The sequence below is a fragment of the Papaver somniferum genome, chromosome 7, assembly GCF_003573695.1.
Source record: "Papaver somniferum cultivar HN1 chromosome 7, ASM357369v1, whole genome shotgun sequence".
NCBI classification, from domain to species: Eukaryota; Viridiplantae; Streptophyta; class Magnoliopsida; order Ranunculales; family Papaveraceae; genus Papaver; species Papaver somniferum.
The window spans coordinates 31,237,544-31,257,846 of record NC_039364.1 but is presented as its reverse complement, the minus strand read 5'-3'; the positions used below and the strand labels follow the sequence as shown (position 1 = coordinate 31,257,846).

The following is a 20,303-nucleotide window of genomic DNA, read 5'->3' as shown; positions in this document are numbered from 1 at the left end:
GGTATGAGAAAATAACCAAGACACTGATTCCACTATTACACATGAATTAATGATGGTAAATAATCCAAAACTCTAATTATCTTTTAAGTCCTTTATATCTTAACTCACTAATAATCAAGCAAATTCTCAAAAATTAATTGTATTCCTTAAGCATAGATTATCTAAACAAAGCATAATCTATCTAATTGAATCACAACTGATTAGAAAAATTACGCAAACAATTTAAAACTCTGCAAAAGCAGTGATTGAGTGAATTATAATTAAATATTGTAGAAAATAAAATAGTTACCAATTATTCATGCGTAAATAGCTTCCTCATTGCCTTGGTTGTGGGAGAATTAGCCGTTCATCATGTTGGAAACACGCTCAAAAATCATTATTATTGCTCAAAGGGTGTTTACAAATGATGAAAATGGAGAAATAATTCAAAACCGGGTTTTGTAACAATTATATTTGTTGCAAACCAAAAAAAAAAAGACGATACAGAGCATGTGTCACTGTTACTGTTGCTCTAAAACCCACAGCTCTGTGTCGCAAACGCTGGAAAATAAGTCTTCCTCTGATGTACGACCCACGGCTATGAGTCGTTGTTACTGTTGGAAAACGACGGTCTTGGATGGTCCGTTCTTCGTGTTCTTCATGTTCATCATCATCATCAGCAGCAGCAGAAACCGAGTTTGGGAAAACTCGAATTTCTTCTTCTCTGGCTCTCCTCAGCCCCCCAGACTCTCGACACCCCTTCTATGATACCTTGCGAACATATTTATACGTGATTGCGACATTGAATCTCCTCCATTAACTCCAAATAATCTTCATTTACTCGGGATATTTTCTTTCTTTTTTTATCAATGATTTTGATTTTTACGCATTTGCAGCTGGATTAAATTCCTTATAAATCTTCTTCACGTTCCAAAGTGTTGATTAAGGCTTCCAAACACGTGCATTACACGTTTAGATTCACCACAACTCGTGTAAGCTCATGTTTTTCCTCCAACTCCCTCTTTGAATTAAACCAAGTTATCCAGACAAATTTGATTGAAACAAACACCCATACCAACTCTTTTATGACATATCACAACTACCCATGAAGTTTCAGCCCTTTAGTCCACCTAGAACATCTTCAAATTTCGATCGAAACATTCTCAGAGAGCTGCCACATTTTTCCCGCCAATTTTTAAGTTTCAAATGAAGAAGATGGTGTCCCCCTAACCAGCTGTGGGGTGCGAATAGCAGCATCCTTTTTGGGGTTCCCCTTAGTAATTGAGGTGCCCCTTAACCAAATCTGGGCTCCGTATAACAAGTGTCCTCCGGGGGTGTTCCGAGTGATTTTTCGAGCCGATTTTTCCAACAATATTTATTTTCCAAAAATACCTAAAAATACACAAAACATCATAATAAGGACGAAAACGAGTACCAACAATACGAAACATTGAGGACAAATTAGACACATAAATGCGTCTATCACTGGACAATTGGTATTGAAGGAGCTACCCAGTTACGAACGTGATAAGAAGGGTGGGAAACTGGCGGCAAGATGGGGCAGACCCTACACTATAGTGGAAAAAGTCGGCGAAGGGGCGTATAAGATATTGAAACCAGACGGAACACCCGAACCGAGACCGTGGAACACTCAACATCTGAAGCTATATCACCCATGAGAGGTGCATAAACAAGTATGATATTCTGTCATTTATTTCCTTAAAAATCCACGTGTGGTAGGGAATGTGACAATTGCGTCTAATGGTCATTCGCACTCGGGGCGACGGCAGTGTGCAAGTGCCGAGGTGACTTACACTCGAATGGACATTCGTACTCGAGGCAATGGCAGTTTGCAAGTGCCGATGTGTCTTACACTCGATAGGCTATTCGAACTCGGGGCAGTGGCAGTGTGCAAGTGCCGAGGTAGTCTAAGGGACCTGGTGGTTGGAAACCAGTGGCCCATTGTCGGGGCACGAGTACCCGATAATCGAGCATACAACATTGCTCCCATCGCAAGTGGCCGAAATCACTTGCCCAAGCTAGTTAATTGATAACTTTTTGGGATATCGATCCAATAAAACCTAGGAATGACCGAATACCCCACCACTAGATTAAAATGACGGTGATGAGATACCTCAATCAGGACATGGCATTGGGCCCGATGACCATCCCTGTTGAGTGTGTTCGACAGAAATGGACTTTATACTAACTAGTTAAAACCATTTTCATGCAGAAAAACGTCGACATATCATAACAAAACAACGAAAGGTAATCGTAGCAACAAGCATAAAATCGTCAGAAACTGATCAAACAAACCGGTTGGCGACGCAGCACCCCTTGAAAGAAGATGTTAGAGAAAATAAGGATGTTTAAACGATTTACAGCCCGACATAAGGAGCATAATAGTGGCGCAGCACTACAAAAGATCTACTCAGGCCTTTGGCGGAACTGATCCCAAACCATCCTTTTTAGCAGCAGCATCGGCTCGCTTCTTATCCATGACCGCCTTCACACCATCTTTGACCTTGGCGATAAGCTCGGTGTTGAACTTTTCTTTCTCGGCCGCAAGATCCTGAGTCAATTGAAGCGATGCCGCCTCGGCAATGGCTACCTGCCCGAGTGGCTGGGTCTCCCTCACCTTTAACCGAGCAGCTTCCCCCTCCAACGACTTCACTTTTCCTTGTTCAACTGCAAATGAGAAAAGATGATTAGTAATAGGGGCACCAACATCATAACATCAAAACATGAGCAAGCACAACATCATGAGGGCTACAACACCTTCAAGCAAGGGAAAAATTACTTTAATGGTTTCCTCGGACTTAAGTAGACTACACTCAAGAGATGAAATCTTGGAATTAACGTTGTTCATTAAACTCGTTTGTGAGGCAATATTTCTTATGATTACTCCAATCGGCCTTCTGTCGATCATGTGCCATCTGCAGACCCAACAACTGAGCCTGAACCCATTCTAACTCCTCGGATACTTGGTTAAAGTTTTGAAGTTGCCCTTTTAACTCTTGATTGGACCTATCAGCAACGTATTTTTCCTCTAGAATGCGCTGACGATCAGCATGCAAGTCCATGTTCTGACGCCTTAAACGTTCACACTGGCCTTTCAAGTTATCGACCAACATAGCCCTATCGGCGGCAATACCTTGGGCTCGGGAAAGACTCTCCCGCATATTATCTAACTCCTCGGGAACATATTCAAAGGTCTCATAGCGGTATAGTTTGTCTCGGAGATCCCCAAGTTCGGCTTCTTGACGATCAATTTTTTCATCCTTGTTAACGATTCTTTGGCGGAGATTATCAACATGGCTCAGCTCAATATCCAGTTTTCTCTTTAACAAACGATATTCAGAAGCTGCATCAGCATCTATACTAGACATCTCGGATAACAAGATAATACTAAGTTTAGGATATTGGCACTACAGAATCAATCATAGCTACTTAAGTTTTGAACAAATACCTTGAGTCTCGGCCAATCGTTTCTCTAACTCTCGGACTCGATCCCGCTCTTGCTTTAATTGGAGACAAAGACTCTCCTTCTCTGCCAGCTCCCTCCGCCGAAGACAAGCATCCAAAAACTCCTTATTGGCAGCCTGAAAAACATTATGAGCGTTAGCAACCACCCCACGTTATAAATGTACGAATAAAGAAACACAACTCACCATCTGATCAAAAGTGCCCTTCAGACCGGCAGAGTACAAAGATACAACACTGATCATCTGATCATTAGACAAAGAGGCAAAATCGGGAGAAGTAAGAGCCTCTAGAGAATTGCACATCGGACCCGAGATAGTAAAGAAGGTAGTCTCACCCGATCTCGGGGCAGAAATAATAGGAGACACATTTTCCAACAACACGCCCTCGGGACCAAGATTTTCTTCACCAGCAAAAGACTCTTATGCCAACGTCGGATACTCTTTTTCGCCCGCACCACCAGTATTGTTCTCCTATTCAAAAATATCTTCATCGTCCTCACCATCAGAAAAAAGGAACACAACACCATCGGCGAGGGTGACACTATTACCGGCAAATTGCTGGGGCGTAACTTCCCCTGGGGAAGATTCATCGCCTTTCGATTTTTTTCCCCTTCCACTAGGCTTTCCACCTACAACAGTAGAAGAAACATCACAAGATTTCTGAGACAAATTCCTCAGAAAATGAGACAAGGGAAGCCGCTCGTCGGGGTTCTCACCCTCAGTCGCTGAAGTACTCTCCACATCTCCCTGATAAACTTTCGATTTCTGCACATGAGTCATCGTTAGATCCATTCAAGGCAACAAATATGGGAAAGTACATGTACTGTAGGTAGATCAATATATTTGTTACCTTCCCTGTCTCTCCCTCGACTCTTGTGCTAGGACCCCTATCCCTCTTCTTGGAAACCAAAGCCTTAAATTGACTATTTTGAGACTGAGACTGAAAAACAAGAATGAATCAAAACATATCCCATCGGGATACTCGGGCCGAAAAAGTCAAAACAAACAAGGCAACTTACTCGATCAATATTGACTACCAATAACGGGTATGACTCGGCCGGAGAAGGAAACTTTCCATTGAGAAGAGGACCATGAATAGCAAGTGGAACTCGGTCCCAAGCTATGTCACTGGTATGTCGGGCATGCTTGTTAGTTGTCTTCCCCTCAGGGTCCTCGTCCAAAATAAGCTTCTTGAAACCCTCAGGGATAGTCTTATTACGGTGAGTTCTAGCAGCAAAACCGGCCAGGTCACCATTAGTGGAAGTCCCACTCTGGTAGTTGGCAGCAAAACTGGCGGGAGTATAGTCGCCTGTAGCGGACGGATCATAGGTTGACCAGGCGGTAGGAGTACACTCGCCCCGACTTCGTCTCTCATACTCGTTTATAAGGCGAAAAGTATTGCCATTCCACTGAGCTAAGGCACGATGAGGACGAAGCTTTGAAAGAGCCTCATACATAAACGGACGACTAGGGTTGTATAGAGGGAAGCGTAACCCGAGATCCAATTGACCTTTTGTGATGACGGTCGCCTCGGCCGAGTGAGGGAAATTCATAACATGACTTTTCTTCAGAACGCCTTTTTGGCCCGACAAGAGCCTGATGTCATAACCGTGAAGATCAAAATCATTCTTCAACTGCTTGATGAACTGATCATCATTCAAGTCCTTGACAACTTTCTTGTCATTCCTACATAAAAATGAAGGACAACCATCAGAGAGGTTAGAATTAAGGGCATGGGAATCATGATTAGAAGGACTATCAATAAGAAACAAAGAATCAAGAGGAGCGCCATCGTCATTAGAAAAGGTATAACTCACACACCTCTTTTCTGTCATGAAAGGGGTTGAAGAATCCATTGAAGAGCAGAAACAACAAAACTTGGACTGAAAAATATGAAGACAATCAGCGAAGAAACAGCATCAGCAATAAGGGGAGTCGCGAGATGGACGAAGGATGATTCAGTTTCTCAAGGAAATCAGAAAATAAAGAAATAATGGAGCTGCAATTGAGGGAAGAAAGAGAAGGTGGTTCTCTGAAAAAGGTGAAGTGAAGGACTAAGGGTTTAAGGGACAGATTTATACCCTCAGCAATGGTAACCGACGGAGAAGGTAAAACAGGTCATAAAGACGACGGCACTGGGGAACAACATGGCGTGAAATGCGGCATGGGAGCGGACGTGGAAGACGAAGCAGTTTCTTCCTCTCGTGTCGGTCACACGAGTGAAAAAAGGGGCATAAATATAGGTGTAAATAATCCACAAATCCAGGTGGGACAATCCTAGGTACTGAAGCATCCAGATGAACCGTGAAGCACCAAATCACCTTACTTGGCCTTGGCGCGAGAAAAGAGATACCAAAGGAACCCGTGAAGACAATACGTGTAAAGGTCGGAGGTGACTGAAGAGACGACCATCGAGTACAAGAGCAATAAATGCACTGACGAAGTAGTTTAAGAGATAAGAAGAATCTTGTCAAAGTGAGACTCGGCTAAATATATCAAGGGCGACATCCACAACATTCATTAAGTAGATGAAATCGGGCAAAGGAACATCAGGAGAAGGTATTCTAGGCTCGGCCCAGAATCTCGGGCCAAACTTTATTCCTAACTCGAGAAGGACATCAAGAAAGATGCACCACAACTTACACTGTAATTTGAGTGTATCATCACTTACGGCTATAAATAGAGGGCTATGTAGAGAGTTGAGAGGCAAGTAATCAGTGAGCGAAGAGAGAATACCAAGAGCTTGAGAGTGAGACTTGTGAGCTTGTAAGAAGAGACATCCTTTGTAACCTTGAATCAAGTAATAAAGATCATCCCTTACCCCCGTGGACGTAGGTAATCATACCGAACCACGTATATCTTGTGTTCTTGTGCATCTCTTGCTTGTTTACTTCATTAGGTGTGTGTATGTGTTTCTTTGGATGTAGTTGTAGGATTTTCCACATCTGCAACCTTCTTATTACTCTCCATCTAATTTTGCTAGTAAACTTATTCTCTTGGTTGATATGGTACATAGTTTGCTACATTTTACTTATATATAGATAAATGTATAGCTTGGGATGAGTTGTTTTTTTTTGAAGCAAAGATGAGTTGTTTTGGTCGCACTATTAATTGAGAAATGCTTTAATTTTAATATCATTCAATATTAATTCAGATTATTAATATTAGCAGCAATAATACCAATAACAAAATAATTTCTTTATTCTTGATGTGAATGTGTTTGTGTTTCGTCGTGTCAAAACTATAATTTATTTGTCTTTAACTTATTACTACCTCCCTTTAAAAAAAAATATTTTCACTTTTTTATTTTAGCGTAAAACGAAGGGAGTATTTTTATCACGACCAGGTAGGTCCAGCGTCCAGTCCAGAAAATGCTTTAATTTTAATATCATTCAATATTAATTCGGATTATTAATATTAGCAGCAATAATACCAATAACAAAATAATTTTCTTGTTCTTGATGTGAATGTGCATGCGTTTCGTCGTGTCAGAACTATAATTTATTTGTCTTTAACTTCTTACTATCTCCGTTTAAAAAAAATACTTTCACCTTTTTATTTTAGCGTAAAACGAAGGGAGTATTTTTATCACAACCAAGTAGGTCCAGCGTCCAGTCCAGCATCAAAAAAGAAAAAATTAATGGATTTTTGATGTTGTTAACGGCGGTTAGAGGGAAATAAACAAGTAATTTTGATGCTTGTAGAGATGAGTACTGGAAGAATAAGATTAGGACATGTTAATTATGTTTAGAGAGGGAACTTCCTGGTGCAATGTGATTAGAGAGGAGGAGGAGGAGACTTTCGCTCGTTACTGCATCATGAAGGGTGATAGATTAGGACAGCCATATATAGATAAAATATGAAATATATCCGGACTTTGTTCTGCACTAAATGAAGGCACATTTTAATAATTCATAGTTAACTGCCCGACAACCTTTGACCACATCCATAGAAAGATTCGTTGGATTCAAGATCAAATCTCCACTTGAGAGACCATATGGTGTCCATTGCGGTATGGATGGGTCACCAACCGAGTATCTAGATCTCTACCACTCGAATATGCAATTGACTTCTCTAAGCCTGTATTTTATGAAGCAGTTTTTATTCTTTTTGAACGGTATTATTGGGGCGTCACGTTCCATTAGAGTGGCGTCACCTGATAGGACAAAAACGGGTCATCCATAAGTAATTTCAAAAATTTCTTATCTCAAATAATTTTGTAATGACCAAACAACCTTATTTAGTTAATTTTAATTTAATTAAATTAGATGATAATTAAATTAATGAATTTTGTTATATACTTGATGAATTCTGGGACAAAGTTTTTGTGGGAAGAAAAACTAGAGAGAAGAAGAAAAAGAAAATTTTTGGAAATTTCTTTCAAACACTAAATTTTGATTCACTCAACCAAAATGAATGAAACAAGTTACCAATTCGAGGTGGGTGAATCTTTGTATGATAAAGAAAACAAGTTTTACATCCCTCATGTTGGAGACCAAGAGATGGTTGATTTGTTAGATGGTAGAGAGGGTTTAACACAAAGTGATGATGAATCTCAACCAATTGAAGAAATAAATCGACAAAGTGAAGAACCAATGGTTGAAAATCAACATGTATGCCTCTAAACTATCTCCCATGAGTTCAATTTCGCACAATATTGGCTAAAGTACGTAAAAAAATTCAGATTTTTCCACTTACTGCTCGTGTTACGATTGGGTTGAAGCTTCGTTCCCAATCGTAATCTGTACTTACGGTTAGATTTTGATGCAATCCAACCGTAACTGGTTTTCAATAAAGGACAAAAGAGGTTTTACGGTTGGGAAGATGTCATTCCAAACCCAACCGTAAATATTTTTGCATGGGTATTTATTGCTATTTTTACGGTTGGGTTTTGCACAATTCGAAACCGTAATACTATTACGGCTAGGTTCGATTTTTGTTTTCCCAACCGTAAAGTTTCCTGTCAGTTAAATTTTGTTCCTACGATTAGAAATCTAGATATTACGGCTGGGAATATAATTTACGGTTGTGTCCGTGACTCTTAGAACCCAACCGTAAGTATACTTTTCCTTCTTCTTTTGGACTAATGTTGTGATATTTTGGTTGATAGATCGTGCTTCCACATAGCCCAATGTCTTCCCAACCTGATGCAAATGAAATTCTAACTGAAGATTCTTCCCATCACTATTTGAATGACTTGGTAGGTGTTTTTTTTTTGTTTTGAAACTAATGGAAAGATATGTTGCTCATTCATTTTGACCATATATATCACTATGTTTTTTTGACTAAGTTTGAGTTTTTAAACCATGTAGACATGGAAAACGAAGAAAGAAGCACCAACATGGACAAGAGAACGTGGAAAGTTAATTATGTGTGTTATAGTTTGTAATGGATCAACAAATGAATGCCACTTTCAAATGGTTTGCAAGTGTAGTGGAGAAAGTAAAAGTTATGTGAAAAAGGGTACCGAATATAAACCAAAGACGAAGAGGAAGAATACCACTTTCACTAAGAAGACTAAATGCCCGTTCAAGCTTCAATTTAAGTACAACAACAAAAGTAAGGTGTGGTATTTGGAGAAATTTGTATGCGGTCGTCATAACCATCCCATACCGGATACTTTGCTATCGCATCCTTATGCGGCGCGGCTTAATGATGAAGAAAAACTCATTGTAAGTTCCATGACCGAAAACCGTATGAAACCCATTGATATACTTGGTCATATAAAGCTCCTCAACCCATCGAATGTTTCTACTTTGCCAACCATCTACAACGCCAAAATAAAAATGAAAAATCAACAATGGGAAAATAGAAATCAAATGCAACAATTAAGGCATTTGGGGGAGAAGTATAATTACCCGGTTTTCCATAATGAAGATGAGGATGAACAAATAAAGAATCTCATATTGGCTCATCCCGAGTTTAAACAATTGACGCGGTGCTCTAATCAAATACTTTTAGTGGATTGCACGCACAAGACCAACACGTATGAGATGCCGGTGTTGAACATTGTTGGACAAACTTCCACCAACTCTCCGTTTAGTGTCGCGTTTTGCTTCTTGGAAAATGAGATTGAAGAGAGTTATGTGTGGGAACTACAACAAGTGAAGTTATTCTACGTGGAAGGATATACTCTAAAGGTAATTGTCACCGACAAGGAACAAGCATTGTTGAATGCAATAGCGAGGGTTTTCCCGGATGCTCATCACCTTCTTTGCACGTTCCACCTATGGAATAACATTGATACTAAATGTAAGATCATCATTCGTCCAACAAAGAAAGTCAAATGGAGAGAATAAAGAAAATACCGGTTGGTTGATCAACAAAAGGAATCCAAAGAGAAATTTAAGAAGGATGACGAGTTGGCGGAACTAAGATGGGCTAGTTTCCAAAAGGATTGGGAAGCCATGGAATATTCTCTCACCGTGGAAGATTATGAAGAACGATCTCGTATGTTATTCGCTAGTTTGAGAAGTTATCCAATTATGGTGAAATATTTGGTGGACACTTGGTTGGATCCGCATAAAGAGAAGTTCGTAGCCGCATTCACGAACCAATATAGACACTTCGGAAACCAAGCTACAAGTACGGTGGAATCGTCTCACAACCGGTTGAAGAAGAAGCTTCATAGTGGTGATGGTGGATTTGTTACGGTATTCCAATCCATTCACACCTATTTCCTCTGTGATCTCGATAGAGTTAGGGAGGGTTTTAAAAAAAACCAATCTAGTAGACACACTAAATGGAAAGACAATCCTTGGCTTCATGGAATTACTCATAAAGTGTCGCATCGTGTAATTGATTTGATCATGAAAGAAGTGATACACTTTGAGTTGGGTAACTTTGACGGAAGAAAGTGTGTTTGTCCTAACATGACAAGTTTGGGCCTCCCATGTCGGCATGTCATAGCCAACGTTTACAATGACAAAGTTATTCCGATACAAGATGTTGATCCCTTTTGACAACAATTATCATTTCATGAAACAATAGTTGATCAATATTTTGGAAGAACATTTTCCGATACCGATATTGGAAAAATGCTATCCGCGAAATATGATACATTAACACGGGGGCAAACGCAAATATGGTTGAGTAACTTGAGTAACTTCGTATACCCACAAACTAGGAACAATATGAAGGAACCACCTAAGAGGAAGAGAAAGGGGAGGCCTTCTACGAAACAAAAGAGGAGTGTAGTAAGGAAAATGACAAGGGAATTGTTGGAAAAATCAAAGAAAAGAGACCCTTCGGGTTATGAGTTGTTGCGAAAAGCCTATGAAGCGGAGGATGAGATGGAGGAGGATATTCAAGGTAGAAACAAACGAAGAAGAGGTCAAATGGAAAAAGGAGAACCAAGTCATGGAAATGTACAAGAAAAAGATCTTGAGCCTCCCTATCAAGAAATTTCAACAAGCAAAGTTGATTTTAAAGGAAAAGGTCCGGTCTTTCGTTCCAAACAACTAGCTAAAAGAGAAGTTGATAAAGGAAAAGGTTCCAAAGTATGCGGAACGAAAAATGGGGAAGTTAAAGGAAAATGTTCCAAAGCATGCGGAACAAAAGATGGGGAACTTAAAGGAAAATGTTGTGAAGTTCCCTCCCAAGGAAGCTTAAGAAAAACACTTGGCGGTGTTAAACAATTAGCAAGAAATATAGGAAAAAGCCTAATGGTTGGAATATTTCCGTCAAGTGAAAGGAAGGGAACGGTTCGTATTCCGAAAGCAACTTACAAACCACCCCTAGAGATGAGGAAGGTAGATATGGGAATTATTATATCATCTATGAAAATTACCTTCTTTTTTCCCCCGACTTTGTTCATGACTATATTAAGGCCACGTATGAGGTAGATGGATATGGGAATTGTGGTTACCACGTCTTCGTGGATCAACTTGGACCCTTTGAAGACGCGAAAGATTGGGGTTGTGAAGAAGTTGACTATGGAAGGCAAAAATGTTTAATTGGACTACTACGTGGGCACCGAGATTATTACATACCAATGATGAGATTTGAAAAACACGAGTCCGAGACGGTGTTAAATGAAAGGTTTGTGGCATGGGAAAAGCGGTTACATGGCAATAAATGTTTGACAAGTGAGTATTGGATGTTTACGCCAATAAACGGCCAACTACTCGCCAATGCATTCAATTGTGTTGTTCATTATATCTCGAATTCATTGAGTTTCACATTTGCACCAACAAGAGTACCATTTAACGAAGAATCGGATAAAACAAAAAGAGTGGTGATGAGTTACGTGCACGGAAACCATTTAGTCGGCCTCCAAATGAGTGAAGGATGCCCATTACCTCCATTATTCGATTGTAATGAAATGTCCAAGTCTTGGTGTAATAGATTCGAGGAAAGTTTTGAATTTTGGAAGGCACTACGAATGTCGAGGAGTAATGTCTCATTTGCATTGATGAGCGATGATGAGGATGACTAAACGTTCGTGAAGGGTGGTGAAAATATTTTGAATGACACACTAGGAATAAAATATTTTGTCTAGAAGTGATAATTGGGTCATATGTATTTTGGTATTTTTGAATGAAGTATTTTATCTAGATTTGACAATATTATATGTATTTTGAATGACTTACTAGGAATATGAATGAAGTATTCTGTTGAATTGGTTTTTTATTTTTTCTTGATAAAATTTTGAAACACAAGAATACTTGTGGCTAGGTTCGTGTCCCAACTAATCTAGCCGTAACCACATATATTGCAATATTTTGGGGATAACTATGTTACGGTTGGGTCGTTTCCTATATACACCCAGCCGTAATTCTAGCTGTGATCTAAATATTGATCTTAAAAGCACATAAAACCATATGACATTACATAGAAATTACAACCCATTAAACAACATAACATTACATATAAATTACAACCCATTAAACCACATGACATTACATAGAAATTTCATTACAAAAGGACTAATAATCGGGTATACGAGTGTGATAGAAGTCCTTCAGGATGTTGAAATGAGGTAAGTATTGGAAATTTGACCTTTTCCACCTTCTCCATTCCTGAATAGCACACTCTAAAACTTCTGAATTAGTTTCACCTCTAAGTCGTATTTGACCAATAATACGAACTAATTCCATAAATTCTTTAACTTGATCCCTTATATCTCCGTACCAACAATACAACCTAATTCCATCACGGTTATAAGGGTTACCGGTTTCAGAGCAAAAGTTTTCATAAATGGTTCTCCAATAACTTGTACTCACAAAACCACCTTAACGTCGTTCTTCTTCTCTTTTTGGATAGCATAGTACATAGTTGCGGCAAATACATAAATTTTCATCTAAAGTAAAACCAGGTTCAACCATAATCTAGTATATTTCTTTCTATATTAGAGTAAGAGTTTAGGTGGAGATGGTTGATGTTGAAGATGTAATGTCTAGATAAGAAAAAAATAAGATGGTTGGGCATGTATGTTCAACTTATATATAAAAACAAGATGTGTAACGGCTCTATTTTCAAAACTCAGGTCGTACAAGTTCCCAACGACTCTATTTTCAAACCAAATAGGGACAAAAAAAAACAACAAAACTCACCCTAAATATGAGTTACGACTAGGTTGGAGAGAACACGAACCCAACCGTAATCCTAGAAACTAAGAAAAACATGTGATTGTCAGAGTTACGACTAGATTGGAGAGAAAAGATACTAGGCCGTAACTATGGGAAATTGATGGAATCAGTCTTACGGTTGGCACCAACCTAGCCGTAACTCTGCTAGAATCCCACAACCACTTGTTTGTCAGAGTTACGACTAATTTTTTCCTACCCCAAACCTAGCCGTATTTCTTCCTGAGTACCAAACCATGATTTTGTGTTTCACTTTAAAACTAGCAACACAAATCTAATTTTTAGACTTATTCATTCATTCTAGCTAATACTAAGCCAAATTTGTGCATTCACTCAAACATAAAGAAACATATGCATTAGATATTGGAAAAAAGAGTATACATAAATATTTATGGTTGGGTCAAGACTGTTAAAAACCCAGACGTTTTTTGTTATGGTTTGTTTTTTGATCAGGCGAACCCAACCGTAAGTGAACATTCACAACCCACTTAAACTGTTTCTCTGTCTCAGCTGGCTCCCATCCAAGTGTGTCTTTGACAAGAGCATAAAGATCTGTCCAACTCATGTTGTTGTCAAAACCTTCAGAAATAGTTTTTCCTTCAATGTTTAAGTCCAACATTTGCTTCACATCATCTGGCAATTATTGTCATCTCACTGAATGGGAGATGAAAAGTATCGGTTCCTATCCAATATTGCTCTCTAAAGGCACTTGCAATAATAGAATCAAACTCATGCTGATGGTATAGAATTCCACGACCTAACCCTGAATCCAATACAATATCACGAACCGCTTCACATTCTTCACCTAATGGCCAATGAGCAACCTTTTGATATTTCATTTTCTTTATCGCAATTTCATGATCCTAGAAAGAATGTATAGACAACAAATTTGTTAAATTTCTAAATTATACCAACAATATATCAAGTTGAACAAAATCATGCAAAATAAGAGAAATTTTGAGATTATTACCCTGGTTTCGCAAATCTTAGCAGCCCATGAATGTGGATAACCAAATAAGATGACAGATTTATCGGGCGCCTCACCTCAAAGTGCGCCATTCTTCTTCTTAGGCAACAAATTACTGCATTTAGGAATATGCTTGCCTTTTGGTGAAGGTTTCTTCCTGGGATTCTTTTCCTTCACTTGAGGTTTAGGTGTAGCTTCATGTGAAGCAACAATAACTTGTTTCCCTTTGCCTTCAACAACAAATTCTTTTTCTTCTTTATCATCGGATTCTTATTGATTTGGTGTATCCCTAATCACAAGTGTACCTCCCGATATCACCGGTAGTTCAAATTGATCCCCTTCAATTTCTAGATCTTGGAAAACATTATCTTCCTCTTGAGGTGCTTCATGACATGTTGAGCTACTTCCTTGAATCATATCATTCTTCTTCTTAGCATCCTTGTGGAGACCTCTATAATTTACCCCACAATGAATTTCATGGCGAGGTGTAGGAGTTTCTTTTGCCGTCAAATCATTTCATCTCTTCTTTTTAGCCTTTACTCTATCAGGATTCCTGCAAGTTACAAGAAATTCCACTTGTACAATCAGTATTGATGGATTAGTAACACAAGCTAATCTATTAAAAAAATGCTGAGGCTAAATTACGTCTAGGTTATCCTAGAGAAAATAGAATCGAACCTAGACGTAAAATAATACAGTTGGAAAATTAGGTCATCTAACTTAGACGTAAAAAAAAATGGTTGGAAACTGTAGTGCAAAAACCTAGACGTAATAAAAAATTTGAAATTTCTTCAAAATATCCAGGAATACTTACGTCTGGGTTATTCCGCAGATAAACAAGACGTAAGTAGCTACGGTTGGAAAATCAGTCAATCAAACTGGACGTAAACCAACATGCAAATAAATTATACGGTTTGAATTCATCCAAACCTGGACGTAAGTTCTTCAGAAACTAAATTTACGGTTCGCGAACCTAGACGTAACACTAGCAGAAACGTATTTGAAACCCTAATTTTACTTCGATTTCATTCAATCTAACCTATTTTAAGCACAAAACGAGTAAGAAAAGATGGGTTTGTCGATTAATACCTTACATACACCATGGGTTGTTGTTGAGGAGTTCGAAATTCCGAAGAATCAGTTGCTTCAATCGGTGGTTGTTGAGGATGAAGTTGTTGGTCAGGGGGTTGATTGAGATGTTGATTACCATCACTGCAATCAGTTTTCTTCTTCCTCATCTTTCATAAAGATTTCAATCCTACGAGGTTCAATTTTTCGGATCGCCGACTAATCGAAAACGATGAAATGAGTTGAAATGAAAATCAAAATTTACCGTGAAGAAGAAGAGAAATAGGAGAATAAGAAGAGCAGGAGTCAAAATGGTTGAAAGTGTGAAGATTAGGTTTTTATTCTGTTTTTGGTTTAATTTTAATTGAAGGGTAATTTGGACAATTGTTAATGAATCAAAAGTATCCCATAACTAGATTTTTGGTTATTAAATATCCAAGTGAAGCCCCTCTACTGGAAGGTGACTCCTCAATAATAACCTTCTTCTTTTTACAGCCATCGATTTTCAAGTTCAAGTAAAAAAAACTTCAAAAAACAATTTGAAGTTTTTTCTTTTTTCCTCAAATCATTATCTAGTCTTGAAGCAAATATAATAATTCCAATTCCATCTTCCACTTAGCCAACATACTCATCCCTTTTCAATGGACTTGTATAAATATTATGAGCAGCACCTCAATTACTCTATATGTTACAACAGTGAAGATACTTGGGAAAGAGTTCAACTTGAAATTGTTATACTCCCTCCGTTTCCAACTATCATTGTTTTTAATTTGGCCTGTTTTTAAGTTAAAATGGAAAAAAAATGATAATACCACTTTTTACAGGAGCGGAGGTAGTATTAGCTAGTGTAAACACAATACAACTATAAGAAAATTACGGACAATTGTTGTGAATTAGAATTTGTGTTCGCTATGATTAACATGACCGATGTCGTTGTAGTATGATGGAAAAGTTGTTAGGTTGCTTAGAAAAAATAAAATAAAATTAGGTGATGATACCATGGACTTGAGTTCAAAACTCATTAACACAAAACTTTTTACTGATAAAAAAATAAATAACAAACATATAACCATGTTCTTATAAACAAACAAAACATATAATATATAATAGAAATTATCAAGCAAATGATCTTGAGCATCGAGGTCTTGTTCGGGCTAACCGACACCATATAACATCTCAATGATCTTATTAACAAAGTGATAAATAGCTCGCCAGAACATACACATACATAAACAGATTCATCCCCATATCATGGGTAATTGTCATACAATTTAGTCGGCTATACAGGTCCATGAAATGGCTGAAAACCAACCATCACAGTTCCCCCCGACAACAATGGTTGAGAGCTCCGCAAGTTTCACCGATATAGTAACAATTTCTTTCACAGACTATGGAAAAAGGATTGCAATCATATCCTCTACCACAACAATCGACAAATTGGTGCCCTTCAAGAATGTCCCAACATAATTCACCCTCACAGACACACTCCGAATAAACAGAATGAAAAGATAGGGAAAAGATCATAACAAGTAACAAACTCGTACTAATATTCTTACTCTCCTTCTAGTCGATGTTAAGTAAATTTCTTGTATTGGTTGGATTAACGCATATTTTCTCCGATGTACTTGTGAATATATAGCTTTGAATGAGTTCGTTTTTTTTCCCCCGAAGAAAAGGTTATATTAAAGAAAAAGAACCTTACACAATACAAAGGATGTTACACATTCATGAGAGTCTCCCAATTATTCCAAATCAATCAGGATTAACAAACTTAAAGGTATCCGAATCACAAGACCAAATAACTACAAGTTTTTTGACAAGACCAATAATCTCCGTCGCCTCCTTCTTCCTTGCTCCAAAAACTCTCCCATTCCGTTCTTTCCATAGTCTCCAACAAATAGCATAGTGGATAATCCTCCACACTAATTTGCCTCTTCCTTGTAAGACATTTGTAGACCAAAACACATCAAATAAGGTCTTCGGCATTGGCCACGAAATTCTGAAGGCTTTAATGAAATAATTCCAAACCTCAAAAGAATAAGGACAGTGCAAAAACATATGATCTGTTGATTCTCTTACAGTATAGCAGAAGACACGCAAATCACTTTCTATCTCTACTCCTCTATACCTCAACATGTCTCTAGTTGGATGAGAATTATGAAAAGAAGCCCAAATAATAAAACTAACCTTGTGGGGTATGTTGTTCTTTCAAAGGTGCTTTGCGAAGTTACACGAGTCAAGCTGCCCAACAAGAGCCTCATAACACTTACTCGTGTTAAAGCTATCCAAAATAGACATAACATCTCCATTTTCCCCTAATACAGGAATACGCACATCACGCCTAAGCAGATCCCATTCAAGCTTCTCATAAGCATTCAACAATCTCTTGAAATCAGTCTTCCATCCATTATTATCAATCATCGTTGCTATCGAAATGTCCTTATCCTTCACAACTTTAAAAACCTCCGGAAAAATGTCTTACAAACAACCTCCATCAAGCCATCTATCCTTTCAAAATCTGATTCTGTTACCGTCGTAAATTGTAAACCATACCAAATTCTGAGCCTTAGGAACCATGTTAACCACATTCTTCCACAGACTTTTGCATTGAAGTTTAGAATCTATATCTGGCATTAACAAACCATCATTCCTCTTAAACTTCTCTTGCAAAATCTTCTTCCAAAGACCTTTTTTGTGTTTATCTCCAAATCCATTTAGCCAACAATGCTTGGTTAATTCTCCTCAGATTCCTCACTCCTAAGCCACCGTTATCTTTAGGCTAACAGATCTTTGTCCAAGCAACCCAAACTAACTTCCTTCGTCCTTCTACCGCTCCCCATAAGAAGTTGCGCATGATTTTGACATTCGTTTTTCCATACTGACAGGCAAATGAAATAGAGACAAATAATAAATTGGAAGACTAGCAAGACAACTCTTGATAAGAACAAATCTACCTGCTTTATTCAATTTCCTTTTCTTCCATGTTGCCAACTTTTGCTCCATCCTAACCAAGACATAATCCCAAACTGAGGTACTATGCCAGTGTGCCCTTATAGGCATACTAAGATAAGTAAGAGGTAACTTTTCCGACTTGCAACCAAGCTCCCTGGTAAGAACATCAATAACATCATCTGCTCCCACATTAATCATAGTGGATTTTTCCAAGTTCAACTTCAGACCTGTAATCGTCTCAAAAATGACCAGAATAATTAGGAGTCTTCTTACTTCTTCCACAGCTGCATCGATAAAAAACAATGTATCTTCCGCAAACTGTAAGTGTGAAATAATAGTTCCCTGATCCACTACCTGAAATCCCGATAATTTTCCTCTTACTACTGCATCATTGATGAGTTTAGAAATTACCTCCACTACCAATAAAAAGAAATAAGGAGACAGAGAATCTCCTTGCCTTAGCCCTTTGCTGGGTTTGAGTTTCTCCGTCGAGCTGTCATTCACAAGAACAGACAAATGCGAAGTAGTTACACACCATCTAATCCAAGAAATCCATTTGTCATCAAAATCATGTTTTTGTAAAATTGTAAAAAGAGATTGACAATTGACATTGTCAAAAGTTTTCTCCATATCGATCTTACAAAGAATACCCGGCTTCCTCGCCTTCAACCTGTTGTCCACATATTCATTTGCAATAAGCACTCCATCAAGAATTTTTTTTATCATGAATAAAATCTCCTTGAAAGTCAGAAATAATGTCTGGCATCACCTTCTTCAATCTAGCAGCAAGCAACTTGGAAATAATCTTGTAAACACTATCTATAAGATTTAATGGTCTAAAATCTTTCGGCGTATACGAGTCTTCTTTCTTCGGAATTAAAGTGATAAAGGAACAATTAAACCTACAATCAATAGAGCCATACTTGTGAAAGTCCTAATTAGCTTCAACAACTCCTCCTTCAAAACAACCCAACAACTCTTGTAAAATTCAGCCGTGAATCCGTCTGGACCAGGCGCCTTGTTGCAACCCATCTGCTTGACCACCCCCAAACCTACTCCTCTGAGAACTCCCTCTCCATCCAAAGCTTGTCTGACTCTTTATTTGTAGGAAAGTAAAGATTTTCCATGCCCGAGTTCAGCTCATTTTGTTGTGTAAACAAATTGATGTAGAAATTTCTTATTTTTTCCTTTATAATATTATGATCAAAACTATCAACCCCTCCGACTTGAAGTTTAGCTATTGTATTTCGCTTCCTTCTTGCACTTGCAATGATGCTATGAAAATATTTAGTATTTGAGTCTTCCCATCTAAAATTATTTTTCTTTGCCCGCAATTGCCATTTACGAGCCTCCATCGCCTCAATGCTCCGCAATTGTAATTTACAACGAATTCTCTCTTCTAACTGACTTTGCTGTAAAGCCCCCGCTTCCTCTAGAATATTCAAGTCGTGAATCCTACATGTAAGAACATTTTTGTCTCTTGCAACAGACCCAAACTCCTGAATTCGCCAAGGTTTAATCAGATGCTTCAAGTTTTGTAACTTGAGAAAGAAAGTTGTGCTTGCACTACCATGAAAAGCCATAGCTTCCCACCACTGTTGCACATTCTTCACGAAATCCTTATGCTCAGTCCATAATCTGTCTAACTTGAAGTAAGGCTTGGAAGGCAATGATGGTTCGGATATCACCAGAATGGGATTATGATTCGAAATCGTTCTAGTCAATACTATTTGAAGAGCATTAGGAAAAGCTTCTTCAAAATCATGACTGAAAAGAAATCTATCCAACCCGCAAAGAAGGGGGTTAGAGTGATTGTTAGACCATGTAAATGATCCTCCTATCAAAGGTTGATCAATCAATTCGTATTCCAAAATGTAATTGTTTAACAATGCATTATTTCGCCCGTCACCAGCACCATGGTTTCTCTCCACTTCCGATCTTACAGCGTTCATATCAGCCGCAATACACAACGGACCAGCCCACCACTCTCTTGCTTCAACCATATCAACCCGAAACTCCGTACGAAAATTATAGTCACAAGGACTGTAAGCATTCGTCACCGCCCACTGAAACCCATTTATTCTAGTGGGAAAAAATGGTAATATTATTGTACCCAATTCTTTCATCTAGCTTCTCAAATCTACTCATATCCCATATACACAATAAACCACCGCTGCTTCCTATCGATGGAATATAGTTCCAACCAAAATTTTCATCATACCACAATTGACTCACAAACTATCAGAAATATTCTGCAATTTGGTT

At 38.3% G+C, this 20,303-nt stretch overlaps 1 protein-coding gene across 1 annotated transcript; it reads right to left on the bottom strand.

The window, feature by feature from the left end:
* Nucleotides 1-17,912: 17,912 nt before the first annotated feature.
* Nucleotides 17,913-20,041, bottom strand: LOC113294470. Its single transcript, XM_026542860.1, has 4 exons — nt 19,095-20,041; nt 18,808-18,940; nt 18,689-18,708; nt 17,913-18,576 (listed from the first exon to the last, which is right to left on the bottom strand). Exons 1-4 carry the CDS (start codon nt 20,039-20,041, stop codon nt 17,913-17,915), a joined length of 1,764 nt encoding a protein of 587 aa, XP_026398645.1.
* Nucleotides 20,042-20,303: the final 262 nt, after the last annotated feature.

Excerpts from the sequence above, each read along its gene's own strand:
- LOC113294470 (XM_026542860.1), bottom strand. The coding sequence starts at position 20,041 with ATGGTTGAAGCAAGAGAGTGGTGGGCTGGTCCGTTGTGTATTGCGGCT. Across the intron at positions 18,709-18,807 it reads TTGCTGCTAGATTGAAGAAG|GTTGAAGGCGAGGAAGCCGG; the intron begins GTGATGCCAGAC and ends TGTGGACAACAG. Across the intron at positions 18,577-18,688 it reads GTTGAAGGCGAGGAAGCCGG|ATGGTGTGTAACTACTTCGC; the intron begins GTATTCTTTGTA and ends TTCTTGGATTAG.